General features: G+C 38.0%; 1 protein-coding gene across 1 annotated transcript; it reads right to left on the bottom strand.

Moving 5' to 3' along the window:
- Positions 1 to 1,157: 1,157 nt before the first annotated feature.
- LOC149845126 (V-type proton ATPase subunit G1-like) lies at positions 1,158 to 15,679 on the bottom strand. The gene is made up of 4 exons (XM_089995534.1): positions 15,564 to 15,679; positions 2,015 to 2,107; positions 1,834 to 1,934; positions 1,158 to 1,764 (listed from the first exon to the last, which is right to left on the bottom strand). The coding sequence occupies exons 2-4, from the start codon at positions 2,100 to 2,102 to the stop codon at positions 1,621 to 1,623; spliced, it is 333 nt and encodes a 110-aa protein (XP_089851660.1). The 5' UTR covers positions 2,103 to 2,107; positions 15,564 to 15,679; the 3' UTR covers positions 1,158 to 1,620.
- Between the last annotated feature and the right edge of the window lie 2,479 nt (positions 15,680 to 18,158).

The following is an 18,158-nucleotide window of genomic DNA, read 5'->3' as shown; positions in this document are numbered from 1 at the left end:
TCAAATGTGTGAGGGCATTCAAGTCCGGAAGGTTAAGACATTCGCAAATGTGAGAATATGTAGTTAAAAAAGATGCACACATCTTGAGAACCTTGACAACTCATAGAAGAAAATTCACATATTTGAGAGAAAATTAATGAATTTCAAAAAATGCATCATTTTTATTGTACAATACAGTTATTTTTTGATAATATATATAGCCCATCCTTTAAACTTACTGTTCTACTAGTACTGAATAAGGGCTAAAAAGATATAGGTCGACTGGAGAGAATATTAATCACAACATTCCCTGAACTCAACATAGTGGAATACAGATCTTTTTGGCGACAGATTTTTCTTTTTGTTTTAACATGACACCCGGTCTATACATCACCTAGTAAGAATTGTCACTTCTTGATGCTTGAAGACTTTCTAGTAAAGATTGGTTTCCACTGAGAAACCACACCTAACCACACGGACTGTCGCACTTACGGTCACTGTCCTGACAGCATAAAACTCTGTGAGCTTATCCCTTGACACTGGCCTAAGCCCCATCCCACTACGCCAAACCCCTTCGGGGCTAGTAAAGATTGGTTATTCGATATCAGTTTTGCGGTTTTCTCTTTATCAGATCCCAACTGTGAACTGGATGATCAATGCAGCCCTCATTGCGAGAATAACAGAAATTATTTTACCCATTTCACCCACATGATCAACTCTTCATCATTTGTAGACTCCAATTATACCTCATCAATAACTGGCAATTGGATTGGAGCAATCAAACTGAGCTAAATACTTTCGGTTTAGCTGTCTGTTCGACTGTGATATGAACACTGAGGAACAAAAATTCTAAAGAAATTGCCACATTTCTGTCTTAGCAACCACGGATTTGGATCCAATATACTTTCATAAAGATGCCACCTTCCATGCCTCACGCTCAAGCTGCTGCTCCTTCAACACCAAAGTTACATATACACTATACCATATGTAGAAGAAGAAAAACAGGTGTATAACTACAGCTTGGACGTAGAAGCCACATGACATCCATTACCACAAAGTACGCTTACACCGATCCTCATGCAATATTTCTCCATATAAAATTCCTTGCCTGCTTACCACATGGGAATCGCGTGCTTTCAACATAATGCACCATTTCCCCTGCTCATTGCAATTCCATGTAAAAACAACTACAATTTTGACATAAATCTGAAGTAAATACATCAGTTCAAAACTGTGCAATAAAATTTGATGTTTATACTGGATCACCAAGAGGAAACTCAGCCATATTGGTTAATATGGACCTGAACCAAACGATTGATGACAGAAGTATCACGGTTCAGATTCAATTTTGTTTCATTTTCTATGAACAGTAAGAAAATATGGAACACACCGTTTACATGATATGAAGAATCCAGCAACCAGATGCTGACACCAGATAAAACTTTTTCTCGATAATCTGACACTAGATAAACTTACTTAAGTTATTTAAACAAGAATACACCAATAAAGCAGGCTAGGATCATCATCAAAGAAAGATGCAGCCAACCAAGACACTGTGAAAGTCGAGAAATAGGATTTTGGAGGCCCGTCCCACACGAGAGCTTACATAGTTGATGGGATGAAAAATTAGAAAGGTTATGCTCAGTTCTTTACTGTTGTGACATGCCTCAGAAGCATGTGAACCACGTCATGTGATATGCTCGCAGCCTCCACTTTGAGGTTCTGAATCTTTGATTCAGTTTCTTGCTCAAGGCGTTTGACATTAGCTCCAGAGTCACCACTGCTCTGTTTATTGTTGAGAGAGTCAAAAACTAGTACGAAAGATAAAAACATATAAACCTAACGAATATTTACCTCTGCAATTTTCTTCTGAAATTCAACTTCCATATGAGCACGATACTGAGCAATTTCTTTATCAGCTTCCTCTTTTGCTTGCTTAAGCCTGGCCATTTTCGCTAGGGACAGAACAATCTTGAACAATTAGCAGCACTACCTGAAAACACTCGTCGACTTAGCAGATAAAGAGATAACTTACCAGCTCTAGCAGCATTAACAATGTGCTGAGCTTCTTGTTCGGCAGCCAGTAAAAGCTGAATTCCCCCCTGACCTCTATTGGAATTCATGATTGCTGCAAAAAGACAGTTCCACCCATTTTATTACACAAATGAAGCCTGCATAAGAATATAGAAAAAGGAGAAACGAGAGGAGATCCAAGAAAATTATGCTAAAGCTATTAACCCTTTCAAAAGGATTTCATTTCATAGGAAGGTGTCACTTGCAGAGAAAAAAAAAATAGGAGCATAGGCACTCTAATGGATTGAATGTAACTATCTGGGACATTTACTTCATTTTGTTTCACGAATTCCCCCTTTTTTTTTAATCTCCTTTGGGAAGACTTCAGTGTAAGTAACACTGTGGATGCTAGTTGACAGTCTATCAGGTTACAGACAGTAACAGAGTCATATCAATATCAAGAAGGTCAACTGAGCACGGAAAGGAACCTTGCCCATCATAACTTTTTCCTTTTGATAACCTCACACACCAAATGCAGAAAAAGGTGGACTCACAGTTTAATTGGTTTTCATGTGCCTAACCAAGTATTATACACCATGCAATGCAACATCTCAAAACATATAATGATCACAGTTATTTCACCAGAACATAATGACCAACTTACCCTTATACCATTGCTTTATGAATACAGAATGTGTTGGATTGGGAGCTATGTCACATGGGTGCGGGTGCGGCACTTTCAAAAAACTTGGGTGCGGGGGTACGGCAATATATATATATATATATATATATATATATATATATATATATATATATATATATATATATATATATATATATATATAATGTAAAGTCCAAAAGTTGGACATAAATGACCCTGGGTGCGGTCAACGCACCCAGGTCAGCTATCTCATCTCTATGAGGGCTTTGCTCGTTGGGGGTAGGTGTAAAATCCATGATTTTACAAAAAAAAAAACCCGGACCCGGACCCGAACCCGAACCCGAACCGAGTCCAGGGAAAAACCTAAGGGTTTTCCCTTTAAAAAAAATTTCAACGCCCGCGCAGCCGCGGGCCTTCATTCCCCCCCCCCTCCCTCTGCTGATAAGGGAGATTTGCGGCATCCCGTGCCCTTTAAATCACGCAAGGGTGAGAGGGAAGCCCTCACCCCTAAGCTCCTCCTCTCCCTCTCGACTGTGCACTCTCTCTCGCTCCCGGTGTGCAGCCGAACCCCGACGCCGACTCTTTCTCAGGTATGCATCTCCTTCTTCTCTTCTTCTTTTCTTCTTCGTCTCCTTCTTCTTCTGTTTGCCGAAGGGCCGGCAAGAGGCCGACGGCTCCCTATCGTGCCCTCCCCCTTTCTCTCTGCGTTCGCCGGAAGGCCGGCGCCCCCTTGCCGCGTCCTTCTCTCTCTCTCTGCGTTCGTCGAAAGAAAAGTCGGGAGCATTTTTTTTGTCCAAAAATTGGACACAAATGACCCTGGGTGCGTTGACTGCACCGGGTGCCGCACCCGCATCGCGTTGACGCGGGTGCGGCACCCAGTTTGCCGAGTCCCAGTGACATAGATTGGGAGCATATCCTGCTTCAAGATGTATGCATATTGCAAGAGAGGAATTTGCTGTGACTAGTTCAACATTGAAATTGCATACCAAAATGACAATTAGGGAAGTCATCAGAGTACTATAGCATGTAAGGATCAATATATACTAAGCCTACCATTGCTATAGTCAAACACACTCAAAAGAGAAGTAAATGCAATAGGGATAAATCAGCCTTCAAACATGATAACAAATTAAACGAGAGGCTTCAAAGGAATAAAGACTGGAGAAATGAGGTTGTTCTAGAGATAGTTTAACAATTGACACCTTTCAATCTCTTTTTGTTATCTTTCACAAAATCAAGAGAAGAAATGCATAAGAGAACTAAAAGTCTAAAACATATCACGCAAATACACATGTCAGCCAAAGAGAGATGTGGGAATCACTAAGGAAGCTTGTAAGAGAAGTCACAATAAGACCAGATGATGTAAAATAGGTGAAAGCTATATGAAGTCAAAATACACTACTTGCAAATAGAATATAATAGTTTCTCCCTTATAAGGTTTCACTCTTTCTATACAACGAGTAGAAAGGTATTATAAAATACAGCAACTTCTATTGTGCCTGATAGTGATATCACTTACAAAATGCTTAAAATTCAGATCAAACACGCCAATCCCAATTATTACAATTTATCAATCAAAACCCTCAAAAAGCTGCAGCTATTCCTACAAAATGTTGGTCACAATTTCCCATATAAAATGTTTTTCACAACACCAATCCTCATCTTGGGCTAGTCAATATGTAATTCATTGATCCAGAAAAGGGTAACTTGAATCAATGCCTAGAGCCCAAAGCTGTTGAACATTAAAGTTATCCAACAGCATTACAGTCCCATAAATGGACTCTAACAGCACATGCATTCCGCATACATAAATGTATGGCTTTCCTTTTCAGAAAACAGAACAATAATTTTCTGGTGCAATCTAACCAAGTCAAGTTATGATCAAACTTTTGCTCAATTATCAAAACCAGGATCATGCTTGCATAATCCCCAGAAACTGGACAGGACAAGTTAACCATGGTTTTTCTCATTCTGTAGTTGTTTTGCAAACAAACTTGAGCTTGCTTACAAGCCTCAAGGACATGTATCAGGAGTGAACTTAGATTTTTGAAATTTTCAACTTTCCCAGGCTCTTCATCAAGAAAATCTCACAAAAACAAAATATTCAAGAGAATCAAATTAAAAAGTGTCAATATCGAATATGTTGCGCAATTATCCTGAGAAATTGGTGATAAGTTGAATATGCCATATATTTTTTCTGATAAAATCTTGAAAATCCTATTTATCACTTTTTTAGTGGTATTTTTATTGGTTTGAATTTTTAAGCTACCACCATAATTTGGATAACTAAAATGTTTGCCCAATTGGTTGTATCTGGTATATTTAGGAAAATATTTCTTAATCTTATGCCTTTCAGAAATGTGAACCAACTAAAAAAATGATGAAAAGGAGATCATAAATTTAAATAAAAATGGACTACTTTCAAGCCAATAGGAAAGTTTATTGGCATCTCAGCTCTATCTCTTAGCTAAAAAGTAGTTTTCAATCTTAGCAAAGAAGCCTCCAGCCCAAAATCATATGAGGGTCTCTCCAATTTGACCAATAGAGGAAAAGAAAAATTGGAAGTTGGAAATTTTCGGGACTATTTGAACGAGGAAAGCATAATGACATTAGAATCTGAAAAGGCTCTTCCCTTATTAAAGTGAGACATTCTAAATTAAAAATCTTTCCTTTCATTGCTTACTTTTAGTAGCTACCACCAAAGATCTTGAGCAACTTATCTGGCAGAACAGCATATCAGCTGGTATGGGATATTTGTTTTACCTAAGTGACATGGTAGTGGTGACCATATTTAAGTTCAGTCAAGTGAATGAAGAAAGAAACAGATAGAAGCTGAACTAGAGAAATGTGCAAGTATGAAGACCCAATCCATGAGGCCATGTTACTTTCTCCTTTTCTGATCTCGGGTGCATATTACTTATCCAAAATACTTGGACACAAGAACCAGTCAGCCAGATGAATCAGAGACAAGCTGAAATCATCTAATGTTTGGCACGCAGTTCAGAGTCTTCAGAGAAGGTTGGTAGGTATCACATATCCTCCCTTTAGTAATAAATATTCCACAAGATGCATCTATCATGTGGAGCATTTATTGAAATTACAAAAGCAAATTTAGCTTAGTTTCATTCCGCTTAGGGAAGATGTAATCATAGCCAATGTAAGGCTATCAAGCAACATTTGAGTAATCACAAACTGCACCTGCAAGCTTCCTGAAGAATTCCTTGTCAGCTGCATTTTAGATTGAAGTATAATTTAGGTTGGACTTGCGAAGGTTCTAATGAACTTCTCGAGTAAGAGCTACGGGATTGGTTATACCACCAGAGAAAAAAAAACAAGAACTGGAAAAGAAAATCTCATCAACGTAATCAACACCAAGACCATCACCTCGTTTACTTTATTCTGACTGCATTTAATTTATCAATGACCATGAGACCTATTTGTAACTCCCTTCCTCCCTCATCACCTCGTTCACTTTCTTCTGACTGCATTTAATTTATTAATGACCATGAGACCTATTTGTAACTCCCTCCCTCCCTCTCTGTTTATAAAATTTCCAAGATCATATCAATGTGACTTAGCCTTCAACAAGTAGTACTATCAATTGCACCCTTACTGGATTGCACAGATCAAAAAGTGGAGAACGGCAACCTTTTCTGATCTCTATACATGATTTTTTAATATTTCAGAACATTAAGTCAAATGAGTTCAACTATTAACAGCAGCAGATGATCAGAAGCATGATACAGATCAAAGAATAAAGCATCCATGATTATGTTATGAATTGGCAAGTGGAACCAGACCCATTCTCAGGATGAAGTACTTGTGATCTCATATTTGGATTCGGTTCGGATCATGGGATCCACATTGTAATGGGGTTTGAGTCTTGCCAGGGAATGGATTGTGGGATCCATATTTTGTAGTCCAGATTTTTCAAGTAGCTGTTTTAGAATATATTTTAGAGTAGAGTAGGGGCACCAAGGTTGGTATTTTACAATTGTTATAATATTTAAAACATTATAATCATGTTTTGTTTGAGTATTTTGAAATATTTAAGTGTTTCAATTTTTCTCTTATTTTTATGTTTTTCATATTTTTATTTTAAATATTTAAACAATTTACAAAAACATGCTCAATGTTTGGCGTATTTACAAACACACACCTAACGTTTGGCAAATTACATCTAAATGTCTGAGTTAGAAAACTATCTCTCAAATAGCTGCCTTCTCTCAGCAGCTAACGAGAATCGGGATGTGGTATATGAAATTACTCTTCTACCCTTTTTAAAGAACGAATAGAATCGATGGAGAAGATGCCGAAAAAAACTCTGGCAACCAGTGGCAGATCCAGGATTTTGCTTAAAGGGGGGCAAAAAAATTTTATAATAAAATAAAATATAAAACTAAAATATAAAGGGGGGCAATATAAATGTTTATATTTTGCTTAAAGGGGGGCAAAAAAAATTATAATAAAATAAAATATAAAACTAAAATATAAAGGGGGGCAATATAAATTTTTATATTTTGCTTAAAAGGGGGAAAAAATTTATAATAAAATAAAATAAAATACAAAACTAAACTTTCAAAACTTGTGGATGACTAAGATACTTGTGCTTAAAGGGGGGCAAAAAATTTCAAAACTTTAGGAGGGGCTCGATCCGCCCCTGTTGGCAACGATCTAAGAAGCGAAAATGCTCTCCCAAGGTGAAGCCAGAAAACCAATGCTCTCTCTCTCTCTCCAGTCTTTGCTTCACTACCTTGACCACCACCATGGAATCATGAACAGGCATTTTTTTTCTCCGAGAGAGGCCCCAACTCCTTCAATCTGTAATCGGAATCCCCTGCTGCCATCACTGGAATGACAATGAATCCCATCACTGCCGAGCTAGCCCCAGCTGATTCCAAGAAAAGAATCTGATTGTGGGATCCTAATTTCCTTTGGGAGATGAATCACGAACTGCCAAACCTGAAAGCCCTTTTCATCTTGTTGGGTTTCGATTTGTTGCAATCTGGGATTTTGATCTTATAAGTTTATAGCATTTTGTAATCGTGTTGCAAAAATCACACAAATATGATAGCTATTGACAGCCTTTATCAACCACCTGCCCAGCTGCTCAGATAATTCAATAACAAAGACCAACTCAACAAATACAGTTTCCAGTATTGGCATCCCTAAGGATATCAAATTGAAAACAATTTTCTATACAAGTTTGTGAGTGAACAATGGATGAGATTCATTACAATAGAACACCAAGTAGCATATTTTTTTGTTAAATCATTGAGCAGTGAGCGAACTTCCTCAAGGGTTAGTGTCCCATCGGCGGGTGAGTACGGTGGTCGACGAACACCAGCAGTGAGAAAGTGAGGATTTTTCCCCATTATAGTTGACGGTAAAGGTAAACATCAATTTGTCATTGCATAAGGGAAAAATAAAATTTTTGCTCACGCCTTAACAACTTTTGTTGCTCACCAATCAATGAAGCAGCTCTATGAGAGTTACTTTGTTAACTTAGGTGGTTAAACATAATTTCTCAAACCCTAGGCGTGTGTGTGTAAATAGATTAAAAGTTAGGCACCTTTTTGTAAATTGTTCTAAATACTTTTATTCTTTTGTATGTCTCTAGGTGACGTAGCTAAACAAATATTTGTTTAGACGAAGCTGAATGTTAGAAAAGTAATTATATTTTAATTATTTATATTCATTTATGATTTTTTTTAAGTTTCGGTTGTTTAGCTTCGTAAATTGTGTTGAATATGTATTTTATATTATTTTTAGGATTTTATTGTAATTTTTTCCTTTTTTGGCCCCGACTAGGCCGATTACTCCCACCTAGGCACCAACTACGACTTTTAGGGAGTTGGCGCCGAGGCACCAACTAGCACTTTTGACTACTTAGTGAATAAAGCAAAGAAATATGCAGTCTACTAAAAGCAATTGGATATCAAAATAGAAGCTAAGACATAAGATATCATAAAATTAACAAATATTAGAAAGAGCATAACTGTCTATATGCATATGCATGTTTTCAAGGTCATGCTAGCATGCGCGCTTATGATGACATTAACAAATTCACTAATTACTATTTCCACTAACAAAAATTTAAGATGTCATGGTAGTGCTTTGTTTTGGATAGCATGATCAAGGTTATCTTGGTAGAGCTAATAATACATGTGGCATACCTAAACATTAAATACAGATTAAAAGGCAATTACAATTCATAATAAATTACTAAAATGCCCTTACAAGTAACATTCAATACAAAAAACACTGTCATGTATCTTGACATTTGTTATAAGTAATTAAAATTGGCATACTTGATAACATCCACTGTAGTTCCACAAGATCTCTCTCTCATGTACATGAACACATGAAATTTTTGGTATCGTCTTAAACTATGTCACAGGGATTCGGCCAGACAGGTGTCACACCCGCGTCGACGCGATGCGGGTGCAGCACCCGGTGCGGTCAACTCGACCCTGGGTGCGGTCAACGCACCCAGGGTCATTTTGGTCCATTTTGGATATTTTTTTTAAAATTTGCCCTATGAAATGGGCTGCGGAATTTAAAAAAAAAAAAATTCTTGCCGTGCCGTGGGGAACCCCCAGACCCCTTATATATATATATAAATTTTTTTTTTTTGCCGCACCCCCGCACCCAAGGTTTTTGAAAGTGCCGCACCTGCACCCATGTGACATAGGTATTAAAGGATTCTCCAAAACTCTCATGCACAAAGAAGAAGGAAGAAGAAAGGAAGGGGGTCAGCAATCACACGTTCCCAGTGAGGGAGGACGTGTTCTTTCTATTCCTTTTAAACTTTCTCACTTGTAACTTACATCACATATTACAAAAATACCCTTATGATAAAACACAACAATAGAAAGGAATAAGGGCAGCAAAAGAACAGAAATAAAACATGCTATTTACAAACACAATCCCATAATCTCTTTAGTAATCTGGATCAGCAATATGAAACTGGATCCAGACCCAGGTCACATCCTATGTCACAGGGACTCAGCAAAATAGGTGCCGTACCCGCGTCGACGCAACGCAATGCGGGTGCGCATGCTGGTGCGACACCGGGTGCGGTCAACACAACCCTGGGTGCGGTCAACGCACCCAGGGTCATTTTTGTCCACTTTTTGGCATTAAAAAAAAATCCACGATGAAAAGGAGGATTAGGGCAAATTTTTTTTTGCCCTAATCTCTCCTCTCTCGCTTAGCTTGAGCTCTCTCCTACCGACGCCACTTCCTAGGCTCCTCCTCTCCTTTCGCATGTACGTACCCTCTCTCGCTCTCTTCTTGTGTCGGCAGGGGAGGGGCCGAGCCCCCCCTGCGCCCTCTCGCTCATTTGTTGGGTCGGCAGGGGAGGGGCCAAGCCCCCCCTGCTCTCTCTGATTTCAGCAGGGGAGGGGCCAAGCCCCCCCCCCCCCTCCCCCCTCTCACTCTCTTGTTGGGTCGGCAAGGGAGGGGTCGAGCCCCCCTTGCTCCCTCTGATTTCGGCAGGGGAGGGGCCGAGCCCCCCCCCCCCTCTCTCGCTCTCTTGTTGGGTCGGCAGAGGAGGGGCTGAGCCCCCCCTGTTTTTGGTAGGGGAGGGGTTGAGCCTCTCCCTGTTTTTGGCAGGGGAGGGGCCGAAATCCCCCTCTCGCAGTCTTGTTGGGTCGGCAGGGGAGCCCCTCCCCCCTCTCGCTCTCTTGTTAGGTCGGCAGGGGAGGGTTGAGCCCCCCCTGCTCCCTCTGTTTTCGGCAGAGGAGGGGGTCGAGCCCCCGTCCCTACTCCCTCTTATTTCAGGGGAGGGGCCGAGTCCCTCTCTGTTTTTGGCAGGGGAGGGCAGATCCCCCCTCCTTGCTCTTGATTTTATATATATTTTTATATCAAGATAATGTCTGTATAATTGATTTGAAATTTTGAATGTATTTTTTTTTATGTTTTTAGGATAAAAATGACGGATAAAGGAAAAGGACTTGCGTCATCCTCATCCCAACATGTGAGTTCTGCTGCTAGTTTGGCTGATAGTTTTAGTGGGATTGATAATGTGGGGCCACTATGGGTACATGTAGATAAACTTGCAAAAACTGAAGAAGGAGGTGGTGGAAACAAGAGATTTCGATGCAAGCTCTGCGAAAGAGATTTTGTTGGGTCTTACACAAGAGTGAAGGCTCATTTGTTGAAGATACCAGAACATGGCATTTCAGGATGCAGAAAAGTTGATGAGGCAATGTGAAGACAATACAAAAAAATACAAGAAGAATATGAGAAGAGAAAGGCAAAGGCCGATTCTTCTGCAGTTAGTGTGCCATTTGCAAGCCACCAAGAAGATGCTGAAAAAAAAAAGTCAATGTAGGAGGTAGAAGAACGATACAAGTAGCATTCAATACATATGAGAGAGAATAATTGGATAGAAAAGTTGAGAGGTATTTTTATTCTAGTTCACTCCCATTTAATGCGGCTAGAAATCCTTATTGGAAGGATTTAGTAAAATCCTTGGCAAATTGTAATTTGAGTGGCTATGTGCCTCCAAGTTCAGAAAAAATACGAACCACACTTCTTGCAGAAGAGAGGGCAAATATGGAGAGGTTGCTGGAGACTAAAAAATATTCATAGGAGCAAAATGGAATTTTTAGTGTCTGACGGATGGACAAATGTTCAAAGGCGTCCACTGATCAATTTCATTGCTTGTTCGCTTAGTGGCCCAATATTCTTGAAAGCGGTTGATGCTTCTAGGGAATATAAAAATGCAGAGTATTTGAAGGGATTGTTTATAGAAGTCATAAAAGAAGTGAGTGATCAGAACGTGGTAGAAATCATTACAGACAACACATCAGTTTGTAAAAGTGCAACATTGAGTTTGAAGAGTGAGTACCCTCATATTTTTTGGACTCCCTGTGTAGCACACAACTTAAATCTGACCCTAAAGAGCATCTGCAACCCCAAAGAAGAAGAAAATTCACAAACATATGTTTTATATTCATGGATTGAATATTTATAAAGAAATGTCAAAAGCATTAGGAATTTTGTTGTTAACTACCATCGTGCTAATGCTATATTTAATAGGCATTCTGACATAAAATTGTTGAAGATCGCTGAAACACGTTTTGCGTCCATCATTGTGATGATGAAGAGGATTAAAAGAGTGAAAAATGCTTTGATTAACACGGTGACTGATGAAAATTGGACATTCTATCATGCTGATGATGATATCAAGGCTCAAGAAATTAAAAAATTCATTCTTGATGATGAGTTTTGGGACAGAGTGGTATACTTCCTTCAATTTACGCAACCTATTTGGGAAATGTTAAGAGAAGTTGATAAGGATGAGCCCATGCTTCACAAAGTTTATGAAATGCGGGATAATATGATTGAAAAAATACAAGCTATAGTTTTAAAGCATAAAGAAAAAAATCCTGCATTTGATAATTCAGAATTTTTTAATCATATTCATTCAATTTTAGTCAGAAGATGGGATAAGAGCAACACTCCTTTGCATTGCATGGCACATTCTCTTAATCCAAAATATTAAAAAAATAAGTGGCGGGTTGGTGGTATTGGTCGTGTCTCTCCAAATTTAGACCCAGAGTTATCAAGACATAGAAATATGTATATGACAAGACTTTTTTTGGAAGAATATTTTCTACATCAAGTCATACAAGAATTTAAAAAAATTTCATCTTCGAGATTATATAGACCAACATTATTCGCGAGAGAAGAGGATAATATAGATCCTATCACATGGTGGCTAACATTTGGATCAGAAACACCTCTTCTCCAACGTCTTGCATTAAGATTGTTATCGCAGCCTGCTAGTTCATCTTGTTGTGAAAGAAATTGGAACACATATTCTCAAATCCACAACATGAAGAGAAACAAACTCACCAGCAAGCGTGCAGAGGATTTAGTATATGTTCATTCAAATCTTCGATTACTTTCGCGAACCAATGATGAATACAGGTACTAATTTGCTCTCTTAGTTATTTGATTATTTCTTAGTTTTTCATTTAAATATACTTGTATTGTATTTAACATTTTCAAATTGGGTTTGTAACACAGATAAAAAACATCCAAATTTTGGGATGTAAACCCAGAAGAGTGTGACTTTGAAGAAGAGCATGATTTCAACATAACGAACATGGATTTAGCTGAGCCCAGTATTCCTTCTAATGATGCATTTGATGATGAAGAAGAAAATTATTAAGATCAATTACTTCATCAGGATATACTTTGGTATGTAATTTAGTTCTTTTCAGTTTTACTTATTTGATTGATATTTAGGTTGATATATTGCATGAATGATGATTGATGAATGATATTATGACAATGTTAACTGTTAAAACTTCAAAATTATATATATATATATATATATATAATTTTTTTTTTACATTTTTGCCCCTGCCGCACCCCCGCACCCGCACCCGCACCCGCACCCGCACCCGCACCCGCACCCGCACCCGCACCCGCACCCGCACCCGCACCCGCACCCATGTGACATAGGTCACATCTCAACAACACACACACACAGATTTCTTTAAGGACCCCATGATATTTGACAAACCAATATTTGCCATATATAAGAAATCCAACCTTCATTGAATTTTAGAGAATAAAATTGAAATTCTGACAAAAAAAATTATAACAAAGTGAGTAGAGGATTTCCCAAACAGCTTTATTAGTGCCAAACAAAACCTTTATTCCAGAGTTGATATGTAAAAGCAAATGAAGTGGTCAGATAGAAATAAGACCTTGGTAATAGTTTGTAAGCCCCTAACAGTATGAAATGAAATCCTGTGAGTTTTAAATCTATAGCTTCTAGGTTCTTTAATTTCTAACAAAGATTTTCATAAAAAAGAAATTCATATAAACCTATAAGAAAATCCACTGCAGATAGAGGTAGATCCAATGTCTCGAATTGTTGATTGTAAAAGAATAGCTAATTGTCAACCACATAAGTATCCCTAGTTGATTGTCTTCAATTTCATAAGAACCTATGGGTTCCTAGAGTAATAGTGCTTCCTCATTTTTTGTTGGAATGACAAAGTCACTGAGTCCAGGTTCGATAGTCTACAAAATATATCCCAGTCGAGAAATTTGACTCCAGACAAGAATTTCCGAAAGGTATTTTTAGTTAAACGCTTTCCAACTTTTGGCACAGGTAAATGGACAATATATGGAAGTATCATGGAGATGATCATAAGAAAGAAACTTTTCTTTATATAGCAAAGCAAAAATTAAATAACACTTGTATCAAAAGAAACCAAATTTTAATTGTGCAAAGTCACAAAATTAGTGCTACAAAAGACTTGGTGATATGTCAAATACTTTTTCAAACTCAGAGTTTAAATATCACAAACAAACAAAGTGAAATAACCAAAGGTTATCAGTCTAGGAAGCAGAAGCGGGGAACAATACGGGAAGCGAAAGCGATGCATTTTAAAATTTATAGAAAGCAGGAAGCGAGGAATAAAAAAAAGCAATATAAGAATTGAAGGAGAATCAAAATAGAATGCATATAAAAATTAAAAACTAAAATAAAAATTATTAATGTTAAATTTCATGATTTTTTAGTGTAAGAATTTAATTTTTAACAAAATCTAAAAAAGATAATTGCCAATTTAGAGAAAGCACATGGAAGTGAGTAAAAAACATGGAAAGTAGAGTGAGAGAACATATAAGAAGAATAGATGAAGCGTGTGGAAACCATAGGACAAGCGTGGGAGAATCGAGATTCTCATCAAGTTTAGGAAGCGAGGTGTATCACGCTTCTGAAATGAGCTTTCGGAACTTATCTAAGAAGCTTCCAGTAACTCTGAAAATAACCCTGAAAAAGCACTTGCACAAGATTTCAACATCCTCTTAAGTAGAAATTTACCACCCAATATATAGAATTATAGATATAAGCAAAAATGCATCAGTACAAAACAATCCCAAGAGCAATAGGAAACAACAAAAGTTCAAGGGACCTTTTTCACAACTAATAGTAAAGGCAGAAAGGCCATCACAACAAAATTGATTCCACACACTAGCCCTAAATGCTAAAAAAGGATTAATTTAAGTCCACCAGAAGTTAATGACAAACAAGAAATTGGCTATCAAAAGAAATGAACAAACAATTTCTTATTACAAACATTAACCCTATACGCTCAAAAAGTTCAAGTCCACCAGAGGTTAACGAAAAACAAGAAACCGGCTTTCAAAAGAAATGAATGAACAACTTCTTTCTTGAATCTCATTTCTGAGCATTGAAAATTGAAATCGGGCCATGCCCCCTTGCAGCAAAATGCAATGCAAAACCATTTGAACCCTTGTTGCACCCAAAATTCAATCTAAACAACACAGAGGATGACAAACACCAAGAGAACACCGCTCTCATTTTCTCCGATCTCAAAGTCCAAATTAATTCATCTCCCCGTATCAACAAAGGGATGTGCAAATTTCAACTAAGTATGCCACACCACTCAAGATTCAATCCAAACAAAGAAATAACTAACAATAAATAACAACTAAGCAAATCATACTTTTTCATGCATAACCATCAAAATCGATGTTGAGTCATTACTAGTTTACCAAAATCGCATTTTATTTTTGGAAAGAAACCATAACCTTCAATTCAACAAGGTTTCAATGTAATTACAAACAATCAGAAGAACTCCCCCACTCGTTCCAATCATCACCATACTCAACGAAAACCCCAAACAGAATTTCCCAATTCCAGAAAACAAACACTTCAACCGCGTACAACCCCATGTCCCATCCAGATCCCAATAAGAAAAAAAACACAGCCACACACAACCAACCAACGATTTAATTGAATGATTTCATTCACTCGCTCTGAAGATCCAAAAGCAATGAAGCACAAAGATACAATTCCAGAGGAAGATAAAACGGTAAAAATAGAATTTGGTTGTCCAGGAAAAGCACCAACCTTGCAACCGGGGCTTCCTCTTTCGACCAACCCACCGACGGACACACACACACAGAGAGAGAGAGAGAGAGAGAGAGAGAGAGAGTCTTAAGAGGTGGGGGCCCTGACAGTGTGGGCGGTGGGTCAGGCGCTACAAGACAAGAAAGTCCACGGGATGCTGCTTGGAATCTATGAACATGGGTGACCCCCGGTTGAGGCGGTGGGACTCCCTGCGGATTTGGATCGCATATCCGATCCATTCGGATCATTATGTTTGCCGTTGGATTTTGACATCTTTTTTAATGAAAAATGGGTCCTAAGTAGGGGTGAAACCAGACCCAAACCTGATTGAAGATTATGGTATTGGGTCTGGACTCAGGTCCAATCAGACTCACCATGAGAGAAATCATACCCAGATCCTATATGGATTACATGAATCAGACTTGGACCATAAGTAGTAAAATGATATTTTTTAATTTTTTTACATTGAAAAATAGCGAATCTTGATAGGAATTTGAGTTGGGTTTGGTATGAAATTTCACAAACCACATCTGGCACTGTATATTAATGGAATCGTTCAGGTTCAAGAATCTCTTTGGACCTTATTTATCACCAAACCCTAACCCTATAGGGTTTAGTACGGGTCGAGTCAAGGTCAAAACCGACCCATTGATACCTTTAGTCAAATCTAATACCTCGATTCATTCAAATGTCATCTCTGATGACACACCTAGTCTGTTCTGTTTATTACTGGAGTCGGGTGAGGCCTGACTTTCTTCAAAAGCCATAAATCTTGTTCTTGATAATTAGGGATAAACGCCAACTAGGTTTGAACCGAGCTTGTGCTGGCTCAGCTCGGCTCGAGAAGAAGAAGTGGCTGTTCAAGCTCGGTTCGAGCTTGAGCAGTGCTTGAACAACCTATGCCCGGGCTCGGCTCGAGCTAAACATATTTATAAAAAAAAAATTAAAGTTTTTTTTTTTTAAAATTTGTGTCAAAAGTTCAAAGACACCAATGTGTTGGGGTTTAAACCCAAGACAACTTTCCAAAGAGACAAACTCACCCACTACAGTAACACCCTTTTAAGTATAGAAAAATAATATACATATATAAACTCTAATTTCTTTATATAACTATAACTAAGTGAACCGATCACAATCAAGTTTATCGAGCCCAACCGAGCTGGACTATCTGTTCAAGTTCAGCTTGTTTACGTGTACCAAGTCTAAACTTTGTTCAAGCTAGGCTCATTTATTTTTTGAATGAGCTCGAGCCGAGCTTAAATGGGTCGAGCTCCAGCTAACTCAGATCATTGTAAATCCCTATTGATAATTATCGCTAAGGAAAATCTAATGATAAAGAAATTGTAAAAGTAATTAAAAATAAGAAATTTGCAATAAGAACATATCCAGTAGGCTGAGAAACGAACAAACAGTTCATTGTTCAGTTCAGTTTTGCTGTCCAAGCTTGAGAAGGAGCTAGCTCGTTATAAGTAGTCGGGCCGAGCATGAACAACAAGTGTCTGAAGAGCCGTCGAGTGTGCTGCCCAATTAAATTCAATCTGGGCCTGGCCTGATTACTTAATTGTGCCGAAATGGCTGGACCCATGTGCAAAATGCATAACAGTTGCTTGTCTGCCCCGTGACCGTTTCCTTGTGAAATTTTATGTCCTAGTATTTTATTGATATCTGTGCAACCAGAGATCCGTTTTAGGCAATTCAGGATCGGTTGAAAAGATCGTTTTGCCATTCATCTTTCCCATGTTGGGTATTTTCCCCAATTCTTAGTTATTCTGGACCAAAACCAGTGGAAATAGAATCCATCTGTGAGCAATTCTAGTTTTCAAAAAAAAGATTTTAGTAGATTTAGGGTGTTCATTGTGGACCTACTGGCTTTCAGTCTGCACCATAAATGCTATCATGATGTGAACTAACTTCATGAGAAACAAATGACAAGACAAAGACGACATTTATGAATGACAATGGTGTATGACATAAGGTTAAGTTTAATGGCAAGACTTATGAAATGCAATGTGAATGATGACCTAAGCCTAAAAAATGGTGTTCAAATTCTTTATTTTTTTTTTCAAAAGAAAAGAAAACTACTTCTTTGCTAACATTTTTGAAAACAAATTTTAGAAATGATATTTTTTATCTGACTGGATACTTGCCATGAAAAGTGTTGCAGCCATGCGAAGAATGAGTGCATAAGTGAGTGTGTGGAACTAGCATTACTCAACAACAGTTTGATTCCTTGCCAATATTGATTTAACTTTATTTTTTAGCTTTTTGCCCCTAATTGAAGCCATCATAAAATAAATAAGCTTGTTCTTTTTTACTCGAATAAATCTGTTGTTTGACCCTCAAATTTTAAAGCAGCTCATACTATGATAGATGTCGGTCTAATCTCACAAAGATTGAGACTCTAAGAACTTCCAAATGATCAAGACTCCTTGGCAACGTGGGCCTAAAAATGAGAGCTCCAAGTGCATAAAAGCTTGAGACTTTTCAATCTGATTCACTTTAACCTCCTCATTGAGGCTTGCATCAAACTAATCCATATTGAATATTTTCAAGTAGCCAATCATTTTCCAAAGACTGCGAGGAAAATGAATAGGA

The sequence above is a fragment of the Nuphar pumila genome, chromosome 2 (genome assembly GCF_984573655.1).
Source record: "Nuphar pumila chromosome 2, dmNupPumi1.hap1.1, whole genome shotgun sequence".
NCBI classification, from domain to species: Eukaryota; Viridiplantae; Streptophyta; class Magnoliopsida; order Nymphaeales; family Nymphaeaceae; genus Nuphar; species Nuphar pumila.
The sequence above is the reverse complement of the archived record's forward strand: the minus strand, read 5'-3'. Positions and strand labels throughout refer to the sequence as shown.

What these genes read in the sequence shown, in the direction of transcription:
- LOC149845126 (XM_089995534.1), bottom strand. Translation starts at nt 2,102, where the DNA reads ATGAATTCCAATAGAGGTCAGGGGGGAATTCAGCTTTTACTGGCTGCC. An exon ending in TGTTAATGCTGCTAGAGCTG is followed by an intron (nt 1,935 to 2,014) that starts GTAAGTTATCTC and finishes TTCTGTCCCTAG; the next exon opens with CGAAAATGGCCAGGCTTAAG. An exon ending in TTCAGAAGAAAATTGCAGAG is followed by an intron (nt 1,765 to 1,833) that starts GTAAATATTCGT and finishes AACAATAAACAG; the next exon opens with AGCAGTGGTGACTCTGGAGC.